Here is a 25,467-nt window from a genome sequence, read left to right on the forward strand (position 1 = left end):
TTCCAGTTATCGCACACATGCAAACTGATGGACCCATCAGGGGTGACTTGGACACTCTGGGATCAAACCACTGACCTTCCGATTGTTAGACGAAACGCTCTATTACCTGAGCCAGAGTCCAAAAAGGACAGGTCTTGCCAGCTGTCTCGGTTTTTTTTTGTTTTTTTTGTTTGTTTTTTATTAAGTCAAAGGCATGGATATTAGTATTTGCTCAAAAATCCTGTATCAGTGTGATCTAGTATATGTATGCAGGTAGTGTAGCACTATTGATACAAGCTGACACGACATCCCCAGTGCAGCCTTTGATTCCGGTGTGGTCGACCTGCTTCATTTTGTCCTTGATTCTCACTTTTCACCCTCCGTATCTGTCAGCTTAATGATGCACAGACGGATGGGCCAAAGCAGCACGTGGCACCATCCACCCAAAGTATGCAAGCACAAGCTGCTGCTACACAAGCTGGCATTAGTGCAGTAACGGAAGCACATCTAATAGCTTATACTTTTGCTCTTCGTCATTTTAACTGACAACAACAAATAGAGTTCTCGCTGCTTAAATTATTATTGTAATTACCTTCTTATCAAACGGCTAACTGGAAAACCATCCGTTCATCAAATTATCAGCATCATGCATGGCTGGCTAGCTACAGTTATCAAAATCCTCCTCTCTGCCGCTCTACCAGTGTGCCGAGGTGAGGTGCGGGGCGGTACATTTCCAGGACTCGTAATGACTTAAGGGGGTCAGAAGGATATCAGGAGCTGGCATGATAAGTGATGACACCCTCATGGGAGCAAGCTTAATGACTTTCCCTGTGCAGGGACCTGGCTGCTTTGGCCGGGCAATTTTTCCGCAGTGAAAGAGAGAGGGCCAGGACATTCTGTCTGCTCAAACCACCAGAGCCTCTTTCTTTGCTGTTCGCAAATCTGGGTGCCTTGCAGTGAAGCACCATGATCCAACAGAACACACGAACACACGCACACACACACACACACTCAGAACTCAAATAGTTAATGGACTTTTTCTCCCTCTCTCTCTCTCTTTTTTTTTTTTTAACCAACTCATTAATGTATAGAAAATATAGTATCTTTCTAGTTTCTTTTTTTTAATTTGCAAAACGATTTACAGTTAGAAACCTCATCTGAAGCTTAAATCCTTTGGAACAATGAAAGGCTGGTGATCTCCCCGGTGCTTCCTCCAAATATAACTAAAGAAACTATTTGCTTCTATTAAGGAGACAAGTTATTTGCAGTTTACAGATCGGCTAATTTGCTTTTAGAAACTTTAAAAAAAAAAAAAAAAAATAGAAACTCGCATGGACTTCAAACATCTGCTCCTGTGAGGTTCTTTGCTTTGGAGACAGCTGGTGTGGTGAGAGAGCGGAAATGGGACAGGGGCTTAAAAGGATTTCATTACTGAGGTAAACAACCTTAAGTGCCATGACAACACCCAGAACACTAGACAAACAGAAAAGACCAACAGCAGAGCCTTAGGTGGGGTGTCCCTTCTTTTTTTTTTTCTTCTTTTTTTTTAAATAAACAATTTTGGCTATTCAAGTGATCATTTTCGTCTTTTGGATGCCCCCGAGCTTGAGACGAGTTCAGACAGTCCTGTTTACCACTTGCTCAACAGCTTACATCCAACTGAGGGTCTCATTTCACAGAGTCAGCACAGCAGAGGTGTCTCCCCCCACCTCTCGCGTGTGTTTTCAGTCCTAAGCATTTCTCAACACCAGGTGACCTGCCCACAACCCACCTGGGCATTTAAGAGTTGGCACATACAAATACACTGGGAATAAAGTGGAGACAGACACCATCTTAAAGAGATATGTCACACATCCTATCAGATGCCTCAAGGTCAACGGAAATGACATGCTGAGCTGTCAGTCAGCTGCCTATCAATGTGTATGTGAGCGTGTGCTTGGAAGAGAAGCGGAGCCACAGATAGCATTTAATTGAAGGTTGAAGTTATCAGATAGCCTGCGACTCAGCTGTCAGTCAAGATGCAGTCACCACAGTGACGCTTCGCAGTGTTCTGCACCGCTGACGACATCGGGAAATGGCTGACTTTGAAGAATGGCGAGGGGGTGGGGGAGACAGACGCGCAGGCAGACTGAGTGATGGAGGTGCACGCATACACAAACACATTTACAGACAGATGTGGGGCACACAGACCAGAAGAGGGACACACTTGAGGGAATTAGAGTAGGAGTGTGCTGGCAAGGCAAGTTATTTTGGTAGAATTGACATGCTGCACTGCATCCAGGCACCAGGACAATCTAATTATCTACTGGTGAAACCTGAGCAGGGTAAACATAGGTGATCTGACAGAGAAAGCCCCAAAGAGAGAGCGTAACCTCAGCCTAAGGATATGGTATGAATAAAGGGAGTTTTTAAATGGAAGTGAAAACAGAGAGGTGAAAAAGTAGATGCCAAGAGTTCCACGGATGGGGAAACGGTATGAATGATGACAAATGTTCCACGGCAGGTGAGTAGATGCCAACAACACAAAACAGGAGACTTGGAACATCATTCTCCGTTTTCTTGGGAGAGCCTAGACTTGTATCAGCAAGCCACACATGCATGGATTTTCAGTGGGAGGACTCTGGGAAATCAGACAGAAATGTAAAAAGGATGGTGAAATTCCCCAGTCTAATAATCTTTCATTACACTTTCCTATCCTTTAGAAGTGGGCAGATGGGGATAAAAGGGACATTTTCCCCTTTGCTTCTTTTCTATCCTCTCGTGCTTCCTCCCCCTTTTTCTTAAAAGACTAAAGGGTTCTTCTTTTTATCATCTTTAAAAGCACAAACTGTAGAACCGCTGTCTCTCCGTGTTAAGACAACCATTTTAACTGTTTTATTGGGAAATCAGTTTAACGCGCAGCAACACTTTATCTCCTATTGTCTGCTGCTCAAATAGTCAATGCCAGATTTCATTTCCTCTCTGTCCACTAACTTAAAAATCCTAAACAGCAGTGAGAGCAGCAGCGCAAACAAACTGATGACTACTCTTCAACTTCAACTGGTAGTTTTAAAAAAAAAAAAAAATACATATCTGGCACAAGATTACTGTTGGCACCTGCACAAATATGATTAGGCAATCATGTTGAGGAAGTTTTGCACATGAACTGTGTTCCAAACAGGAGAGCTAAAATAAATAAATAAAATAATAATAATTTAATCTGGACTTGCTGCTGATTTCCCCCGACTGCAGTCATCACATCGAAATTTAACAGTAAGTCTGCCATTGTCCTCTTTCCCTGCTGACAGACTGAATGGCCATGCTTGAATGTGTTCACCAAATGAAAGCAGAAAAAAAATCATTTGAAAAATGTCCTATTTTTGTGTCACTGAGTTTCAGTGTTCGTCTGTGCTCACACTTCTTTATGTGCATGTCAGTGGGTGTGCTAATTTGTGTCTGCTAAGGTCATCAGTGAGTCATCTTGACCACCAGGGGGAAGCCTAATTAATTTAGTAGCTTTCCAAACAGCTTATAAACAGAATACAAGAGTTACAGCCCTGCTCTGCTCAAAGCAGTGCAGCAAAGCGAGTGAAGGGTACACAAAGGGTCATCTGAGGATGCCGCACTTCTAATAGATTGTGTGTGTGTTATTTCATTAGCATCTCTACAGTCACAGGTGGCACCCACTGCTTCACACATTTTTATTGAACTTCTTCGCTTTAAATTAAAAAAAAAAAATTGTATTCCTGTCCAGCACAAAACCCACACACAAAGAACACACAAACTTCGGCAGTAACTGAAAGCAGGCTTCATCTCTAAACAGCATGTCACAGTGGATGATCTCACTAAGACGACCACCATGCTCTTTAAGGCAACTGCACATCGGCTATGACCACACATGTCACAATTACATGAATGCAAAACAAGGCAAACACTTAAGGGTCACTTAAACTGGCTGGAAGTCACTTAAGAGCCTGAGCGCAGATGCTGGGCCTGGTCTCAGGGTGAGAGGGAGCTAAGCTGATCCTAGCCAGTCCCTGGTGCCTTTTATCAATTCTGTCAGGGGGAAAATGCAATCCATGCCCGACTGAGCCTTGGCCTGCTCTACGATGTCTCTTATCCTCGTCACCTCCCTCCATTCATTTCCTTGCTGCCAGCTGCTGGGATTATGAAGAGAAACGCTGCTTCTCAGGACGTGACACAATCATTCATGTGTGTGCCAAAGATTACCATGAGCACATGAATGTGGCCGACTGTGGTAAACGCCTTACACACACGTCCCAAAGCTTTACACACAGACACACATGTCACTCTGCTCTGTGCTGCCACCATCCTCCTCATCTCTAGAAACACCATAGTACCTCCACCGTGTGCTGCTCCCCCCCGCCCCAACTGTGTGAATCCATCTCTCCATCAGAGTAAAAACCAAGTGGTTACTCCAAAAGATTTTCATTCCCTTTTACTGAATATTTATGAAATTGCAGTTTACTTTTCTTGATGCTTCTCTTTTCAATCCCCCGCTTTCTCTCTCAGCACTAATCTGCTGCTGAGTTGGCTCATAAACACCCCAGCATGCTGCGTTTTCCACAGACCGGGACCAAATTAGTGTGCAGTCTGATAAAGTTGTATCAGTAGTACATTAACAACTTGGTGCACACAGTATAAGTCGGGCAGCTAATAAAGTAAAAAGCAAGTCAAGGACTGCATGTTTATCAACTAATATATTTTTTTAAAAAAGAGCAAAAAACTGAAAGGCAAAAGAACAGAACTGAGAGCAGAGTGCATGAGCAGTGAGCAAGTGCTTACAACAGTCATGAGATATGTCCTCAGTGCTGACAGACTGCAGAACTATCAGCAGCTGTCGTTCCCATGATGACACATCATAAAGACACATGGCCTAAGGCAAGAGGACCAACAGTGTGTGTAGAGGTATTTCTGCACAAGGACCAGTGTGTGAAAGAATGTCTTTATCTGTTAACATGAACTTATATGAAAAATAAAATGTAGTTTCTCGATAAGATTAAGATTTCTCTTAATGCACTAATTACTTTTCCTCTGGCTCCAGTCTAAATATTAATCCAGCAACCATTCAGGCAAATGCTCTGATATTACTGGCAATGTGATGCAACAGCAAAAGTGAGAGACATGTAACCCTGATACTCACATCTGGGTACTCTTTGACAGGCACAAACAGTTTTTCCTGCAGGTGAACGATGGGTCCGACTGGTTCGGGCAGCTCCAGTGGGTGTTTGTCCACAAGGCCATTCACTGTGTCGCTGTACATGTCTTTACGCACTCTGTTGATCTCTGAAAGACAAAAACATGTAAAGTTTGGTAAGCAACTGCATAAAAACAGAGCAGTGACACTTAAAAAAAACGGTGCTAGATATATCACTGTCATATTGATTTTGACTTATGGGGAAAAGCCTAATGTAGCATACAAATCTTTGCCTTGCGTAATGTTTGTCTTTTACAGATAAACAACTGTGTAACTTGGGTAATATTAACATAGCCTTTGAGTATAAAAGCGTGTGAGCATTAATGCTTCCTGCTTTCTACAAAAAAATGGCTTTTTTTCCCAGTACAAACTGCTCTGAGTAGAAACAATGAATCTGTGATTGTGTGCAAGTTAGTCTATGAGCTGGAGACAAAAGTTAAACACTGCACTATTTACAGGTTAATGCAACCGACTTCCCGTTATTTCCCCTCAGAGGTTGTTCTCTAACAGAGCAGCCTGTGCAAGAGCCTGAGCAGGAGACCAGATACAGGGGAATCACTAAGGCTTAGGTATATGCCGCCTTTAGATCTGATCCCCCTGTCAGATAAAACTAATGGACCTCTCTCTCTTCCACACGCACATGCTGCCAACTCAGTCATACACATGTTCAAGCACACCCTATTTTTACTCCATGTGTAGCCCGATGCATACAATCAAACCAGTATGTCTGCAAGTCCTGGTATGTGACAGTGAAACGAGTGTCGGCTGCTGCAGGGCATACTTCTGCTTTCCAGGTTACCCTCAGAGTACGGTCATAGTGAATCCAAAAGTGCAAAGACGACGCACTTTGACGTTTGTGCCATAATCATATGATCTGCGAGAACACTGGTATACAATTTAAAGTGATAAAATGTTAAAAAATTAATTGTCATATAACAATATCACTGACATAGTAAGACAGTGTTTACCTTCCCCCAGCGTGCGCGTGCACAACAAGACAAGCTCTTACATGTTTGACAGCAAACCTCCGATGATGATTTAGCACCTAAAAACTGAGCTACTTCAACATTCCCCACCATAGCACGTACAGGAAAACACGCCATCGAGTACAACCAGGCTAAGCAGGCACGTGAGGAGCAGATTCTAGCAGATGGTGATATGTGACCCCAAAGTAAACAAATGAGTCAACCAAGCATTGCTAGAGAACTCAGTGGTTGCACTCCATATGACAAGAAGAGCAAACAGTGAATGGATGTTACTGTAGCAGGTACATGGTTGTAAAGGAGGCCTTTAAGCAATGTTAAAAAGCTCAACCCAAGACACTGACACCTTTTTTCCAATAGAGTCACACTTTGAATTAGGCAGTTTGTCATTAATGACAAATACCCTTCATTTACTTGCACTTCTAAATGCTGCTGCTTGCAAGCTGCAAGAAATAAAACATTGTTCAGTAGTTTTGTTTTCTATATTTTCATAAATATCACTATTGCAAGTTTTCCTGAAATACTGTGATATCATTTTGTGGTCATGTCACCCACTCCTAGTATGAAACAGCATGAACTAAATGGTAGAGCTGGCAAGGCCTCGAGGAATCGTGTGTGCAGGGTGGAGTGGGGGCGGCTGCTAGGCACTTTTTCCATCACCCATGAGACCTTCTGGCAGTAGGGAGCTCTATATTAAACTGCAGCAGGGGAACCTGACACTCAACCATAGATGCCCTCAGTAAGGCATGCATGACAGGCGAAGCATAACCCTGCACTTATGCAAAACTGGATAGGTGGGGTGAAACTTACTTCATCAGCTGCTTGTTAAAATTTGCAATTATAACAAAAGACAAAATAGCAGCATTAGAAAGGGCAAAAATGTCCCAACAAATCTCCGCAAAGCAGTTTTCCCTGCTGATGTCTCAATTACATTCACAGGCAAGTCTTTCTCTCCCTGTCATCTTAAGCAGATTAATACTTGTTGGAAAGCTTTTACTACACTCACAGTAACGTAATGAGTGGTGAAAAATAAAGTCATCCTTAGTTTACCCATCAATGTTCCTGTTGAATCACATAACTGTGACACATTTCCAAACTTGGTGCGAGAAGAAAAGAAATTTCCTGCATTTTTATCTAATTTCGTATTATGAACAGCAACTGGTGCTGCCAACAAAATGTTGTAATTTTTGGACAGTGGAGAAATTTTTCCCTTATATATTCACTTTATGTCCTACAAGACACCTAAATACAACATTTTTACTGCTAAACTTAAAAAGAGTGTCATCTCCGGACATGGCAATGAGACTAAAGATTTGTCACCAGTGAGGTCACAGACACTGACCGGCAAACAGCTAAAAAACATCTGGTCTGCAGCTGTGTGGACAGCACCTGCAGAAGACATTGGAAGAGTACAAACAGGCAGCCAGGAGACTCGGCCCAACTCCTTTCCAAACCACATGACCTCAGTACTGTGAGGACCAGAGATACTCCCAGCCCTTCCCAAAGATGAATTCATCCTCGTGGTATCTTGCACAGAAAACAGATTACATCAGTCCTAACCAAAACAGCAGCCAGGCAACGTCTTAGCTTTGGTTTGACACATTATACAGGGAGTAGACCACGATGGAAGGACAAAACAAACAGCATACAGGGAACACATCATAATTGATGACAAATCAACATGTATTGTGTTTTAAAGAACCCTTGAATCAGTAAAACCTGAACGCGAGCAGGTTTAATTTAGTTTCTTCATCTTAAAAATAAGTAATCACCACTAAAGTGCAATTAAACCAAGTTCTATAAGCCTTCTCAAGACAATGAGTGAAAAAAAGAAGAGTTATTCAACACCAGTAAAAGCAAGTCAATGACAACTAAAGAAGAGATCTGTAACTTAAATTAAGAGATCACTTCTCTGTATACGAGGGCGTAACTGTGCTTGATGTGAGTTTCATATTTGGAGTCACGGTTCGGTATGTTTTCTCTACAGCAGAGAAATCATCCACAAAAAAAATCCATTAAGTTTTTAAAACTTTACAAATGCATTCACACGTGCTCGCCTGGCAAAAATTCAACTGCAACAATAAAAGCACTCAAATGCTGTGAACAGTCAATAAAGAGAAGCTCGGTTTAGTGTCAAGCATAAAACAAATCAAACAAAAAACACAGTTAAGAATGCAACATAACATAACAACACAGTTAAAGTGAACAAATAAACATTTCCTGCTTGTTGCTTCTATTTGACAGATACTGTACCGATACTATATCAGCAGAATCCTTGGTACTATTATCCTTATTGTAACTGCATCGTAACCACTCTTGTTATGGGGTAATTCAAGAAAAATACACGTACAGTTACACCTATATCTAAATTTTTTATTACACTAGGTCTGCATCCGGGAACTGTTTTTTTCTTCAAGTTAACAAAAGAAAACAAAAGGTAGTATTCATATGCGACAATGCAATCCAACAACCACCAGCGCCCCCCCCACCCCCTTCTTCTAATTCTATTTCCTCTTGCTGAAATGTCACATTAACATAAGGAGGCCGCGCTGGGCCATCAATGGAGACGTGCAGCATTTGACAACCTCTAATTTCTGTGCGGCAACTCTTTTCTGAAGCGCTGCGCTCACCTAAAAATTACCCCCTGCCTCGCACGGCCGACAAAATCATTTGTCTAGCTGTCCACCCCGGCAGAAAAGGCTGATTTTGTAACAAAGCGTGCATGTGGGGATCACTATCTTGGACGGGGGTTGGGAGGGTGTCGCCCTCTTGGAAAAGAAAAGAGACGGGGGGAAAAGACGAGACAATCAAGTGGAGCGAGAAAAGACGTTAGCCGCTGAATGAGACTTTTTCTTGATAAGTGGTATTAAATGCAAAACCCTACTAATGCCACAGTAAACCCTGCAACTATGGTCACACATCACCCAGCTCAGCGTGTCATCTCCAACCTGACTCAGCTCTTCACACAGACAACTCTGACAGAGAGAGTTGTGCGTTTATTTACCTGTGGGGGTGGCTGCACATACACACAGGAAGAAAGCGTAATATATCTGTTTAGTTTTTTTACTCAGACATCTGTCAGGAAGAAACAAGTATCGACCTTGAGAGCAGGGTGAGGGCACAGCGGAGGGTTTGATGATACAAAGACGGAGAATTATAACCACAGTGCTGAGCAAGCAGAGTGCAGCTGAATTCTTCTAGACTCATGCTGCTCTTTTCTGCATCAATTTAAGTTAAAAAAGAAAAAAAAAAAGAAAAAGAAGAAGAAGCATTTCACTTTATTGTTCTCTCTCTTTTGTTTCTCTCAGCTTCTGCCCTTTCTTCTCAAATTTGCGGTGAAAAAAGAAAATGTCACAGACTGAGGCTGCATATCTGTCTGCCCTTTGTCAAGCAAAAGAGACAATTTCTCCTCATCTTCGCCGTGATCTTAGCAATGGTTAGAGACGTGTAACTAAAGGGAAGGGTGTGGGAGTGAGGAATGGCAGGTGAAGCGCTTTTAAAAGGCAGTGGACTGAGAAATATGGGAGAGGAAGTGTCTGTAAGATGGGAGCCCATATTCAGTGAGGTTTGGGGAGTGCATATTAACTGAAATGTTCATTCTTGACCTTGGAAGAAAAGACAGATTGGGGGGAAAAAAAAGAAAAATCCTAAATCAACATCTGCTCACTACCTGCCAATTATTTTAGCCTACCATCAGTGTGTGGCTGTCAGCATCTCCATTTGGCTTAAATGCACTTTTTTGTACCCAGCCTCATCATGTGAAAACATCAAACTCTTTGATAAAGTTTGTGAGAAGTTAAAGAAATCTCATTTGATTTTGTTTTGGTGAAATTTAAGAAGATGCCTGATTTTCAGTGTCCATTTCAAGGGGTCATATTACTAGAACGTACATGTTTCAGGGGGTGGTTTTTTGCCCCTGACACTTAAACACACCTGGGTTATATGTGGTACATGCAGAGGTCAGTGGATTTCCTGCTATTTTGGGGAATTTTATAAATTAAACATGTATGTAATGATGAAATAAATAAAACCCTTTAAAAAAAAACTAAGATTTTAAAAAATTCTGATATCACACACACAGGTCATTTTTGTTTGGCAGAAAACCTCTTGGGAACCCTGATGTGACTGTAAGTGATCTGTAGAGACCATAAGGATCATACATATGTTGATTTTAATCCTAATTTACCTTTAAGATATAAGCCACTTGATGACTCTTTGTTTTATTTACCTATAGATTTAATTTGAATCTAAAGTTACAGCAAAATAAAATATGGTGACATGGTATAACAAAATAAACACCATACATGTGGTGAAATTTAAAGCCAATTTATCCTCAAGATATAGGCCAATTAATGCCTCGTGATTTTGATCGTCTCAGGCCTCTACATTTAATCACAGCATGACAAAAATCTCATTCTCATATAACAAAACAACGAGGCTTGAGAGAGAAAAGGCAGCGTCACTGTGCCACCTTTGCTTCTAATTGGTTCTTTAGCAGGCAGTCAGACTAGCACTCCCAAACAGAAGCCATTATCCCTGTCAGGGCACAGCCCAAAAAAAAAAAAAAAAAAAAAAAGGGCATAGACTTGGGAATTATGTGTACAGTGAAGCAAAAGATCGAGAGCAAATCCATTATGTGTATCGAGTTATTTAAGTGTGTGTGACACCGTCAGCCAATCACAATTGGCCACTGCAATCTCATAGCCATGGGACAGAGAAGCTTTTCTTGTATTTAGCCAGCCAGATGTTTAAAAACATGATCACACAGGGGCAGCCCATGCTGAACTAGGGCAAACAATTCATTAGAGCTTGTGATGAGAAAAAGCACACGACTAAAGAGAATAGCCAAGTGAGGTAGGACAAGTTTGGAATCTAAGGTAATGAATTCAACCACAGCATGAGGAAAAACACAGGGAGTGAAACAGAGAGGAAGGGAGATCAAAATTGGAGCAAAGAGAGAGGAAATAGAAGAGCGAGAGTAAAATTAAAAACAATGGAGAGGTCCAGCAGGAGATCCTGTAATCAGGTTTAAGACAGGTGAACATCACTCAACTAGACCTGCTCCATAAGAGAATGGGAGCAAGTCCATTAAGAGCCCAAAAATAGACACGTTCCATAAATGCTTTGTCCTCACCCTGTAGCTCACAGCAAACCGTCCTCTGACCATGCAGAGCACATCTGTCCCAGTAAGTACTCTGCATGTGTGAGAGACTGTCAAGAGCGGGAGTGAAAGCAAAAGCAATATAATGGTTGAGCAATCAGTGTGATCAGCTTTGCCTAAGGAAAGCTGCTTTAGATGCCTTGTGATGCCTGGCATTAGCCTGATATTATCTGGCACCTGAAGCAGATTGAGTCCAACACCAATTAATCTTCAAGCCAAAATGATCAAATGTTCAACCCTGCAGAGAGACCGAGCGAGTCCTTCCAGTTTAGGATGATTTAAGATCAAAAACCTGTAGTGTTCAAAAAATAATAATCCTCTTCATGCTTGCACGTGCATGAATGCTCAATTCATGTTTTAAACAGAGGAGGGGGGAGTGACTGGGATTTCAGGTATATATAGACCGAATGTGGCCGCATCCAAAAAACTACAGCAATCAAAGATACACCTAAATGTGGCGGTGCCGAGTGAAACAAGACTCGGGCGAGGAACAAGCCTTTTCACTTAAAAGCTGTGCACTTCAGCAATCACAAAGCCTGGGTACCCGTTGCAAGCGAAAGGATTTGGGCATTTAATGCATTCCTGCCCTTTATTCACGGCACAGACGACTTTATCCAAGACGACACTCCACTTCAACAGTTTAGGGGTTTGGCAGGCCAAGCATATGAAAGACGGGGGTTTCTTTTAAAGCAGAGAGCAGAAGTATAGCGCGCACTGGTGGGGGTGACTGAGCCATGAAAACGTATGCATTTCTGGGTCTTATCGTCAACTCACAGCTGTCTCTCGCTCCCCCTCCCTGTTTGTGGAGGGGAGAAAAAAAAGTTTCCCTATGCTTCTGTCTTATTTTCACTTGCATATCTTTGATTTACCAGTAGGCCTACACTGCTAAACCCTTTGATGTTCATGCACAATCTATTCCTGCGCTGTTAATGAGTGTGCTGTCTTATAAACATAGTAACGAAAATAGGGGTACGTTTTAAAATATCCAATTCTTTACACTGGGGAACAAATGTAATTTAATCATTATTAATCAGTATTAATCTTTATTAATCAGTGCCGAATGTTATGTCTGATATGTCATTTGTTGCGCATTGATAGTCCCCGTGAATAAGGTAATCACAAGTCATGTGACTTTATGGTTTCCAAGTAAACAGCAGCAACACTGTACAAAGAGGATTTAGATAACTGTGGATCAACATTATTCAAGCCAATTAAGCCAGTATTGTGCCTTTGGAAATGGCTACATCAAACACACCAATCATTTGCGAAAGCTTCACCCGAGTGTGTCTATTAGCAGCGTAGCCGTGTTTCTTGCAATGGTTATGTGGCTATATTGAGCAAAGCACACTGTTATTTGTCCCCGGCAGACCGCACAAAGATTTGTCTTTTAAGCACAAAATTCACAGTTTGTCTCTTTGCTGACCTGCAGCAACAGCAATACAGAGAGGCAATTTTGCACAATACAATTTTATTGCTGGAAGATACACACTTAGTCTGAGCAACCCAGACAGCTGAAGCACAATATAAACTTTGGCACAGAACATTTCGGGACAGAATGAGGCCAAAGGATTTTGTCACCCATCCCTTACGTACAGGTTGCTCCAATAATATGGGGCTGCTCAACATTCTACAAGGACAGGAGAAATGATATGCAACTGCAGCGACTAACAACTTTTTATTGTACGAGAGTACTGAGAAAGGCTCGGAAGAGTACTCATTAAATTTAAAATTTGTGCCAAGAGGTCTCTGTGAATGCTAATGCATTTCAACTGTCAAATTCTAAGTAGCACTAAAAAAATTACAGTATATCTCAATTTTGCTTTACAGCAACTTATCTACACAGTTGCTTAACCCTGACATGTGGATATAAGCGCTGACCCCCACAGGCTGAGGGGGGACTAAAAGGCTCTAGACAGAAATGACGGTGCGGTTTGCAGCCAGAGGGAGAGATTTATGTTGTGTGTCAGGGATTTTCCTGAGGCAGGCTGGGTAGAAAGCTCCAGCGTCAGGTCTTTAAGTAGATAGGCCACTAAATAAACGACTGGCATAACAAGGTTTCTGGATTCTCTCCTGCCTGTGCCTGGTTTAAAAAAAAAAAAAAAAGAGAGAGAAAAGAAACACAGAAAACACATTCACACGCACACACTTTTACCCATCACTTGGTTAAACTGCAAGCCACGAGAGAGTGGAGCTACACTTTCAGGTAAATTAGGGATGGACGAACAACGAAAAAAAAAACGCTTACGCACAGCAACGGTAACAATCTCTGTCTGCGACATAAACTATAGCTGGGAAACAGCAGCAAACATATAAATGCTGTGCGATTGTACACGCACATCTATATCCCAGCCAACTCGCTCCCTGAAAGCAGCACGTTCTGCTCTCTGATCATCAATAATGAGCAGAAGCTGCCTGAAAACACACACACACGTAGATAATAACTCACACAACATTTAAGCTATGGGCTCGCCAATGCTCTGATATCATGCGCACAAATGCACACATAAGCACATATGATACATATAAAAACAAACATCCAGCCAAACATTAAAACACCCACACACACACACGAGCTAATGAGCCTGTGTGTGTTTGTAGGCAAGGCTCCCCTGAGACAGTGAACCCACAGAAATAACACTACACACGGAAGGAGGAGGGAAACTGCCTCGGAGAAAATCTGCTGAACAAATACAGCAGGAAACAAGAAGGAAATGGTGCTACATCTCTCCTCTAGCTTGCCTTAATAGCCACTGCTTTATATTTAGTCTGGTGACAAAAAGACAGATTAAAAACAGAGATTAGAGAAACACACAGCTGCTCTACATTACGCTGTTCTCCAGTCTCACGACTCGTGACTGGTGAATTTATTTTATCATGATGACTGAGAGCAGGGGAAAAACTGAGCTGCAAAGTTGTAGTTTGTAAAAAAAGAAGGTGAGCCTGTTAATATAACGTCATCTACTTTTAATAGCTGAGCATTAGGACTATTACAACAAATGTGTGCATGCTTGAAACAGAAAGCAAAAGATTTTTGTGCGCAGAAAACCAAGTTGGTTGCGAAACTACACTCAGAAGTCATCAAGTCAAACTGAACTGCACACAAATACGTCAGAAAACTGTGACGTCGGGAGTCACGGTTTACCGCCTTCTCTAGTCACCTAAGAAAATATATATGCTCAAAGTGGAGTGTGTAGGTGTCTTCGTGGCAAAGAACAGCAATCAGTAAAGCCATTAATCATAACCTGTAGCAAATGCTAGGTTTTCAGAGGCTATCAGAGTGACTGCATGCAGGAAGGGGGAAGAAGTGCCAGGCTGAGTATGGCTTTCTGCGGCTGCTGACACCAACAGTGACGGTGTGCTGTAAAAAATATGTGTCATTGCACATTAGTTTGGTGATTAAACCGAGTAAACAGACAGTGAAGAAGAGGAGAGAGGATCCAAAGGAAAGGTGGGGCCAAGGGTGAGGCGATAGAGAAGCAGGAACAGCCTGCAGATCTGCATTTGACTGGCCACAAATTCCTTCTACAGATTGATAATGACTGTAATGTTTTTAAAAAAAAATCTTCACATACATAAACAACAAGCTCTACAACAGATGGTATAATAAAGAGAGAAAATAAAGAGAGCCTAAAATCCAGAGAACAGTAAAAAAAAAAGCTCTTCAAGGGGTTTAAAACTGCACAAGTATACCTAGGATGCTTGCTGTTATTTTAAAAACAAACAAACACTGGGCAGACCCAATAATGATCAGATTTAGATTTTTTTTTTTTTTCCTGTTTACAGCATTTCGAAGATGAATAAAAAAAATTATCCATCTCATTTTTAAAAAGCATCATCACTTTAATTTCAGTGACATTTTCTTTTCTTGCAAAGTGCTGTGAACAGTCATAAAAAGCACCACATTAGCACCGTGCACATAGTCCTGTGTGTGAACTTTGAAAGACTCGGGGTTGTCTAACAAATCAACAAAATGTCTTTACCTTCCCGCAGCAGCAAACAGCCCTTGTAAAACAAAAGAAGCCATTCGATTAGAGTGACTGCTGTCACTTGATAACTCCCATCAGCAGTGAAAGCTGAACAGGTGCAGATACCCCTGAAAAACTTAAGACAAATATCCTTTTGTGATCTCACAGCTGGCACCTTTTGTTTTAGTACATATCTCAAATAAAAAAAAGAACAGGATTATTACTAAAAGGTGATTACTAAAGCTATTAAGCTGCAAAAACATTCAAGGTTAATGCAACATGCCTTTGGGATGGTCTGGAAGAAAAAAATTAAAAAAAATAAAAGACAAGCAGAAATTTTTTTTGCTATCTTTTGCCATTCGACAACATTTTCTTTTTAAAACCTGCCATATTTGTTTACATATGGCACTACATTTTAAAACAAAGTACCAGTCTTTGGTAAAAAGAGGAATATGTCTCCAAAACTCCTGTCCTCACATCAGGACCGCCTTTCATCCACACCAAGATGACATTTTCAGTTGTGTTAAATGCAAACAAAGTCATAGGACAAATATAACAACTGGGATAATTTAAAGGTTTGATTAACCTACAGTAATGATTCACTGTAAATCAAATAAATAGAGAGCACATTTAAAACCCAGCCCAATTCTAAACAAAATAGCCCAAACAGGCACCATATGTGGTAGTTTTTTTGGGAAACACGCAAACAGAAATGATCGCATACCATAGCCTAATAATGAAATAAAATTATTATTTAATAATAAATTTGAAAAAAAGAAAAGATGTCTGATATCCAATCAATCATATGTGGCCAAAATAACAAGGTGAATTATTTACATGTTTCCCAGATGACACACTGCAAAAACCTATCCTCCTCACTTCCCTCAGCTAAAGGCTGAAATTACTGTTTCAGACAGTATCTGCAGAGCTATTAGGACTTCAGTCTAAAATTAGAAAAGGGGATCATCACATTTGATGATGTGGAACTGCTTTATGGGGCTGTCTGTTGGTGGGGGGCAAGCTGGCAGCTCAATGAGCCAGAGGAGTGCCAGTTTTGTGCACTCAGTGGGGTCTACCATACAGAGTGAGGCAGGGGAGGGCAGCTCAATACCGAACCATAATGGTTTACTCTTAATAGCTGCCCGCGAGGGGCCAAAGTTCATTACTCTCTGCGTGGGGGGACTTCTGATCGGTCGAAACTTATAAGTGCAATTGCACTCACACATTTACACTTCAGGGAGGCACCCCAAGGGGAGTGAGCAAGGTGGAAAGCTGTGGAAACTGTTTACTTTCCTTCACACACACACAGATACAATTCCCTTACAGGAAGCACCGGTACAGGAGTGCGGTACTTAACAGGAAGCTTAAACCTCTTTCTCATTGCTAATTATTCAGCAGTTTTGGAAAAAAAATAAGTTTGGTGCTAATACTCTCCTCAGCTCACCTTTTAAAGTAGCCCAACGTGCTAGCTCAGCTGGAAAAAAAAAGACAACCTAATGCACACAAATGCAGACTCAGACTGCTTCTAAAATACCAGGCAAAGGCTATTTTACTGCTGCTTTTGCCATCTAAAGAGGGAACGATATGTAGCGTTAAATTGGAAGCCAAAGCAATAGTCATTTAACAGGCTGGCTTTAAGAGAGAAGCCTCATGAGCTGAAAATGGTTTCACAAATTTGAGAGGAAATACTTTGTCTCCAAAAAAGCAGCGGCACAAGGAGAAAGCGCATCTGCTTCCCTTACATAGAACCTCCATCTGTGTGGCTCCACGCATACTACAAGCTATGCTTAGTTATGACGGGAACTGTTAAAACTTGTGGGTTAATTAGTAATAACCCAAGCACACAGAAAAACTAGATTGTTCTTCTGCATCCTGTGGGAACTCATTTCTCCACCTGGCAGACAAAAGATTGACCGTGCTGTGCGGTGACACACAAGAACCCTTCTCTTACTTTGCTTGCTGCCCATTTAACTCAACTTTTAATGTTTCAGTCAATGTTGACGCAAGCACCTACAAACGGGCATTTCATCCGCCAACACCCCAGGCATTATGCTTACAAATCAGGACTCACATTTGAGACACACACACACACACACACACACACACACACACACACACACACACACACACACACACACACACACACACAAATACACACACCTCACAACAATGCGGAGGATGCTATGTAAAGTGAAGCACAGGATGCATTCTTTGAGCTCCACAAGATGTGAGAGTACGAGATAAGGAATGGGAAGAATAACAGGATGAAGAGTCAGGAAGCTTGCTGATGTGGTGTGTGTGTGTGCGCGCATGTGTGTGTGTGTGTGTGTGTGTGTGACTTGGCCCATTTTGTGTTGACGCTCGCCTTCTGGACGGTGAAAAAAAGGAGGTATCCTTTTCCTCTTTCCATAACCTGGAAGGGGCGGGAGGGAGTTCAAGAAAAGTGTCATTTCCTGTCAGTGGCAGATACAACGCTCGGCCTCAAAGACGCAACCAGTGTCTGGCAGAATAACTTTGAGCTTAAAAATACACAACCACTTAGATGGTGAGCCGCCGTTCATTTCATAATATATTTTTGCTGTGTGTGCACACAGCTGCCCCCTTTTGTCACGCAACAATTCAAGGAAAGGTCCAGCTGTCAGAAAAGGAAGTGAGGGGAAGGAAAGGCTCCGACTGTCAATGTGACTGGAGGAGATAACGCGCGCTGTGCTTCCTGTCCCCACCCCTGTAACTAAGGAGACCACAGTGCACACAACCAATGGCGAGGATGGAAGGGAGGATTATTTGGATAATTTGTAATACCCCCTACGTCGTCTTTGTGAACCGATCTCTTCCTCAGATGTTTGTCCCCTGACTATACAATTTACCCATGCTTCAACTCTTTCCTACAAACCGATCAGAACCCACAGGAAGCCCACAAAAAACTGGTTTATATGAAGGTTGTGCAGTGGAAGATGGGCATATTCAAAGATCATTCCATCACGTAAACGCTGCCAAGTGACGGCACAGAGAGAGACTCAGACAGATGCACATTTTAACTGTAAACCTTGGGCAAAGCCTAACATCAACTGAGACTTCTGATTTTTGGCAAAGAACAGATGGGAGCAGAAGCCTGCGAGAAGTGCAGCATTGAGAACGTCAAACAGAAACAAAAATGTTTATTTAAAAAGGGGAATTTCACTTCTAAATCAAATTGGCACATTTTCCATTTGCCTGTAGTGATTTTTATCTCAAAATACCAGAAGAATATAGACGAAAAAAACTGAGCAGAAGTCTCTATTTTAAGAAATCATAGCTCAAAAATACTAAAATCGCCTAGTAAGCAGTTTCATATAGGAACTTGGTGTAGGAACAGTTTTCTTTCATTAAAAATAAAAATAAAGTCAGTTTCCTAAAATCACAACCTGGTTATTCAAAAAATATTTAATTATTATCTGCACTTTTATGTGGGAATGAGTTTATTTGTAGCAAACTGCATCCCGCGGCAAAAGTGGCATGCACCGAGCTTATATTACAGAGTCGCCAAAATGGTTGCCATTATCGACGATGATGACCCTTCTCAATGCATGTAGATGTGTGCTTCCCTCTGCGGGGTGAGAGGGTTGGCTGGTGAATTTCTGAGGAACTTGGTCATGATTTCAGAAACCAGATGTCTCCAAATATCCAGTGTTATAGGATCCTTATTGAAATAAGTACAGAAATAGACAGATTTGGCTAATAATTTTGAATAAGAGATGGAAGACTAAGTATTTTTTATTCATATCCATTTCCATGGAACAATATGGGGGGGGAATAAGGGAGGAAAACAAAAAGACAGAAAATAAATTCAGGACTGGCATTCGCTAAGGTTATATGCTCAGTTTCAGGTTTGACCTCGATCCATCCATAATCTCTTCAGGTGTCCACAGAGCAAACTCAAGCTCAACACTTTCTTAAAGCAAGGTAAGCAAGTCAGCTTTATCTTTTGATCTGGCTCAAAAGACGAAGCCGACATAAAATATTTACAATAAATATTCAGAGGAAAATACAAAATAAAATATGATGCAATTAAATTAAAAAGCAGTGCAATAACTCCTGGCTTTATGGATCTTGTCATAACCGGTTACTGGTTTAATAGGTAAGTGCAACCATAACAAATGCAGTCTGCTCTTTCATATAAGCGATACAGACGTTTGAGCACATATTTTAAATGCCTTTTAATCCAAAACAGTTCCACCAAATGAGAATGTTAAGCTTTAAAAATGACAATTAACTTCCCTCACCTCCTCTCTAAAGAGTGTCAGACAGTATACAAGACAGGGAGACTAAGCATGTATTGTGTACCACAACTACAAGAAACCACTGAAACATTTAGTCAATTCATAAGTTAACAAATGATCTGTAAGGCTGGCGCTTTGTCCTGCTCTTTCCTGCGCTCCACATTTTTTACTAATAGGAAACTCAAATTTGTGCCAATGCACATTAGCAGTCACCCTGCTATAACAGCTATATTCACCTGTCATTATACCAATACAAGCAGTAATGAAGCATTTCAATCTAACACTGAATTTAAGTAAGGTGCGTGTCTATAGTCTGTGTGCAGAAAAAGCCTGAGAAGGATATGAGCTATAAATACAGGAAGACAAACAGGTTACATCACAGATTATATGCATGTGTGTGTCTGTATGTCAGCTTCTTTTATCCCCAGGCGCTGGGCCTGCTGGGGCTTGTAGCTACCATCTTAAGTTCCAGTCCAACAGCCACTCAGTCGCTGTCCCTGGGTGTGACAACACACAGACATCCCAGCTGCTATTGTGTCTTTGTGCCGGCTCTTCATCAGCTTTGCAGTCTGATGGGCCATTTTTTCCTCCAGTATTTAAATCGTACCACTTTAAACGCCTACTCGTATTCAAAACAAATTAGGCATACAAAAACAAATGTGTTAAATATCTGTATAGATATGCATGGTCCTCTGCCAGAACAGGAATTATTCTGGACTAAGTATCCAAGGACGCATTGTGTAAGTGTTAGATAGTCATAACTTGGACTGTTCTTTATAGGCCTGGCACAATGCAGACACACTTAAAAACTCTCCTGCTATGTGATGTACTTCCAGATTGCTTATCTTGAAGGACACACAACAACAAAAAATAAATTTCAAAAAAAGTAAAGGGCTCCCCCTCACCTACCCTCTCCTCTATCTGTAGATCACAATAAAAACTGCACTTTAGCTATGCATCTGTTTGGTCTGGCTGCCCCACAGATCAGCCATTTGATCTGTTTTGTCTGCCAAGTCATGTACCTTTCAGAGTATTTAAACAGAAGGATTTTAAGATTATGAAGAGCTACAACAACTAGGTCAGAGTGTCAAAAAGGGAGGAGAAGAATATGAAGAAGAAAAAAAAAAAGTGGGAAGCGCTGTCGCTGACTCAACTGTCATTAACCAAGCTTCCACAATGTTTAAGCCTTTAAACATTGATCTGCCTCAAAGTGCTTGGGTGTGGGGCGGGGTGGGTTTAACAGATCTGCAAGTGCAATGTACATGTGCACAATTACAGCCAGCGGGCGCAGGCATGTTGTTTCCTACCAAACGACGATTGAGCTTGGCAGTGAGTGAGTGGAAAGCTGAGTGCACGCTTGGGTCCTGGGCGCAGACAGTTAGAGCTGGGCTGATGCAAACCGACAGACAACGTTACAGGCCTTTAATGTCACCACTGGTCCTCACATGAAAGAGGCAATGTAGCCCCAAGGCTGGATTTTTGCCACACATGCGAGTACAGAGGGAGGCTGGAGAAGTGAAAACAAATGGAAGCAGAGAGTGGGAGAAGAAAATAAAAAAATCTGGAGAAACAGGAGATGAGAGGGGAGAACAAAAGGCAGAGGGGAAAAATACAATGATGGGAAGCTGTAGAGTCAGCCTGCTAAAATAAATAGGTGAAAAGACAAAACTAGGAAAAATGAGTCACTCCCTGGGGAGAACAGATACCGATTTTTCCCCAACAATGAAAACGTTGCTTTTGCCGAGCACTACGTTATCAAAATGGAAGGCAGTGTAACACAAATACATGAGACGGATGCATGTACATGTTTAAGGCAGAAAGGAAGAAATAGGAGGTGGGAAAAAAAAAATGTGTATGTGCATTTTAGAGATGCAGACGGAGCAAGATTTTACATGGTGATGAGGGAGAAGGAGACAGAACCAAGGTCTGGTTCATTCAGAGTGTCAGACGCTCAATAAAAATAAGGTTGCAGGAAGAACTCCCATCACAAACAGCCTAAAGTAGTGTCAGACAAATACTCTCCAGGAAAGCAGAGCAGAGGAGAGCGGGGAGCTGAAGAGAGGCTGAAGAGAGGGGATTAAAGGGGACAGAGAGAGAGACAAGTCCATCTCCTAGCAGACTATTCTTCACCTTAAGGTGTCAACAGCAGCTGGCACCTTGGCACCCTGCTCATGCCCACACCTGTCTCTCCTGCTGGGGCTACACACCTTCCATCCCCAGCTGCAATAAATCTTTTCTTCCCTTGGAAGGAAGGCAACTAAAAAGAAAAAAATTATATATATATTTAATTTACCAACACAATGCTGGCAATCACAAACAGAACATAACAAAACAAATCTCTTAAATCACCATTTTCCATGTCAGCGAGCTTATGCTGGCACGTTCTGTAATAAAATCTATACACACCAGCCGGAGAGAAGCAGCTGTATCCGTACCCAGGATGTACTGACGCAAAGGGGCGGGCAGTACTTCAGCATACTGTCAAACAGTGTTGTTTATTTTTATTTAAACAACACGTTTTTCTTGTCCAGCAACCACAAGTGCCACAAATATAGGAAAAAAAGACTTAAAAGCCTTTTTCAACCACCACTTTGACAGAGAAAGTGCTTATAAATTTGAAGCTCCTTCATAAACCACATTAATCATTAAACAGTGACCAAATTATATTTTTTGTTTTTATTGTGGCAGTTTTAGTGTATGTCACATTTTATTATTTATTGATACTATTTAATTAATAGGCTCATTCTTCTGACAGGCATGTATGGAATATAAAACATTAATTAAACAGAGATAAAAATAAAAGCATGTAGCCAAACTAATAAATCTGCTCTTCTAACCTCTAAGATTTGAACACAAAATAAATACTAGAGTCAGGCCTTAACAGAGTACCTGTTATGGTTTCTGTTAGATGTAATGGCACTTTTTGTTTGCCACTGTTTTTAAACAAAGTCAGCATCTGGCTCGTTAGCATTAATGTGTCCACAGCCGAGAGCGACTTTCAAACAAACTCTGTTTGGACTTATTCTTCCAAACTTTGCAGCACAAATGATCCTGTCGCCAGGAAAAAGCACCTGTTAGCCTCTAGCTGGGTTTCTCCTGGCAAAATGAGCCTGTGGGGGTTACGCTCATAAGCACGATCGGTCCGCTTATAGTTAAGGGAACAAGCGTGTGTTAACTTACTTAGCAGAAGGCTGTATTGTTTCCTGTTACTTCTGGTCATTTGATAAAATTTAAAAAATGGATTTTAATCTTATCCAAATTAAACTACACTTAAATCAAAACAGCCGTCTAATTTTTTTTAAATCCCAGTTCTGGTGATTTTCCTTTGGTGGAAGGGTGGGTACCAAGTTTGTTTTTCAATGCAGGAAGCGCGTTTGTTAACCTTGAGTAACATGTTCGTTATGCTGACCTCACCTGGAGCTGTCTGTGCCCCGCCTGCAGTGAACTTTAAGCACAGAAGGAGCCTGTCCAGGAATGAGACATGACGAGTCTCATTTTGAGACTGAAAACCTTACAAAGAGCTGACCCGGCTCCTTTCTGTTATATTTTTCATCTTCCATCTGTCTTTATCGCTTCTGAATGTAGCAACAGAGTCTCAGACTGCCACTTGGCTAGCTAGCATTATGTAGGTGGTAAAATTTAGCAAATGTGCAGTTTTTGGTGGTACAAATAGTTTGTGTTACAAATTACAGAACTCATAGTTCAGTAGAATTGGTTACATAATATCAATTGCCTTACACATACAAATTGACATTAATAGACTATAAACTCTTTGATCTGCCACGGTGGTCTTTTTTTCTGCTCACCTATATAATGTATGAGATTGTGTCAGGGATACCACCAGCAATATGCAGCAGCTTGAAAAAGTGGTACATCCAGGTCAGATTATTAACCAAGTGGTAAATACAGAGTGTAAAAATGAACTGCAATCCTCTGGGCTTTTTTGACAGATAGCACTTGCGTGCATGCTGCTATGTGAACCGGTAGGAATGACCCAGGGTGTGAGTCTGGCCCATTAAAGCACAAAAAGCCATTGTGCATCATTTGCTGAGAGGAGGAACGGGGAGACAGAGGGGTGGCGTGTGGAGCTGAGGGAGGGGTCGGTGACCTTCTTCATAACCAACCAGATGACCTCATTCACAGCACATAGGAATCCTCTGTCTCCCCCCACTGTTCTTTATCACACTCACCATCCTCCCATTGCTCTCGGCAGCCTAACTCGCCTTTTTTGCTTTCAGCCAACACAATAAATCAACTGAGTGGGGACAAGCTCATGCCCTAACCCTTTCGTATAGACGACACATTCTTTCCTGCCTGTTATCCATGTTTTTCATGCCAGTCTTTCCCATGTTGCACAAAGTGTGACAGGGACTCTTTGTTTCGCCAATTAAAGCCTAATCATATGAAAACACCTATTGTTTCTGCTGTGTAATCTCCTCCCAACCCATGCACTGATAAGGATAGGCAGACTTAAGCCTCGCTACAAACAGACAAGCAGCAACAAACACTAAAAAAAACACAACAGGCTCAAAACTGGTTCACTTTCTGTCACAGAACTTAGTTCACTAGCTGCTCCTGTCACCGTGGGCTGCATGTGCTGCACATGGGCATAAATTATGCTAAGCAAACCGTGTTTTGTATTACAGCAGAAGACTGCAGGGCAGACAGCCACTGTAAAATACAACTGTGCAACACATGTAATTGGAGTTGGGCCAGACAGTTACTATGTGTGACTGTGTCACTGAGTCAGAGTAAACCCTGTTCAATCAACTGAACCACTGCTGTACAGGTTGAAGGAACAATGACATAAAAATCTACAGAGGACCAAAAAAAAAAAAAAAAAAAAAAAAAAAAAGACTGCTGTTTGTAAAAGAAATGTGTGCACCTCTATCCAAGACAACAGAACTCCATCACTACAAACACGAATGAGAACAGCAACAACAACAACAACAACAAGGACAGTACAGGGATTGCTACCTGCAATTAGTGTGACCAGGTGTCCCACTTAATGTATGGCTGCACAGCTCGTCTCCCCGACCCACATATTGAGACAACAGACCACATTTTGATTGGTTCAAGCTAACAAAAGTCAACACGCAAGTCTCACAAGAAACATGGCTGACAAAGACATGAGCCGTTTGTGGATGAATAAATAGAAAAACTCAGAGATAATTAGCAGAAAGAACAGAAGCTGAAGTAACACTTTTAAACCACTGTAACACTGATGACAGTAAAAGTGTAAGACTGTCACTCAGGGGCATTAAAGCAATTTTTAGCTTTTATTTATCCTCGTAGGAAGTTGTAAAATGTGCATTTAAATACAATAAACAACATCTGTTTATGCGCCTGATCCCAAATCTCTAACCTGTCTAAAAATTAAGACCATCTCATGCCACATAAAAATCTTTTCGCCACCACATGTTACAGGTCTGCTACTGGTAACGTGCTGTTTTATTAGATAAGAGGGACAAATGTTGCCTGGCTTTAGTAATAGAAACACTTTAAACTTGAATGCCTGCTAAATAAATGATGCTCCTTTACCAGCACTTTAGCTTGTAAACTAAGAGAGTTCATATGCCTATGTCATCTATGCCTAAAATAAATACATTAAAAAAAAAAACCTTGCTGCATGATTTGAATGAGGACATCCTCCTTCGCTCTGCTGACATGTTTCTATTTTACACTTCACACACCGCATGTGTGACAAAACCAGTTTCACAGTCTTTAAAACTATCTTTATAACTGGTAAAAGGTAAATATGTCAAAGGCATCTCCTGTTTAAAAACGAAAGTAATTTAGTACTCATATAACATAATATCAAAGCCTTTACCCAGTATATAAGCATTTAAGAGAAGTCTGCATGCATGTGAAATCCTTAACATTGAGGAGATTTCTACAAGATGAACTCAACTTTTTTGTGGGG

The 25,467-nt window shown here is 41.3% G+C and overlaps 1 protein-coding gene across 1 annotated transcript in view; it reads right to left on the reverse strand.

Annotated features, from left to right (window-relative positions):
- Positions 1–25,467, reverse strand: part of qkia (QKI, KH domain containing, RNA binding a) — an 80,035-nt gene that overhangs the window by 45,342 nt on the left and 9,226 nt on the right. The window contains 1 exon segment of the mRNA XM_005463967.4: positions 5,123–5,265. Coding sequence (XP_005464024.3) covers positions 5,123–5,265 — 143 coding nt within the window.

The sequence above is a fragment of the Oreochromis niloticus genome, linkage group LG19, assembly GCF_001858045.2.
Source record: "Oreochromis niloticus isolate F11D_XX linkage group LG19, O_niloticus_UMD_NMBU, whole genome shotgun sequence".
NCBI classification, from domain to species: domain Eukaryota; kingdom Metazoa; phylum Chordata; class Actinopteri; order Cichliformes; family Cichlidae; genus Oreochromis; species Oreochromis niloticus.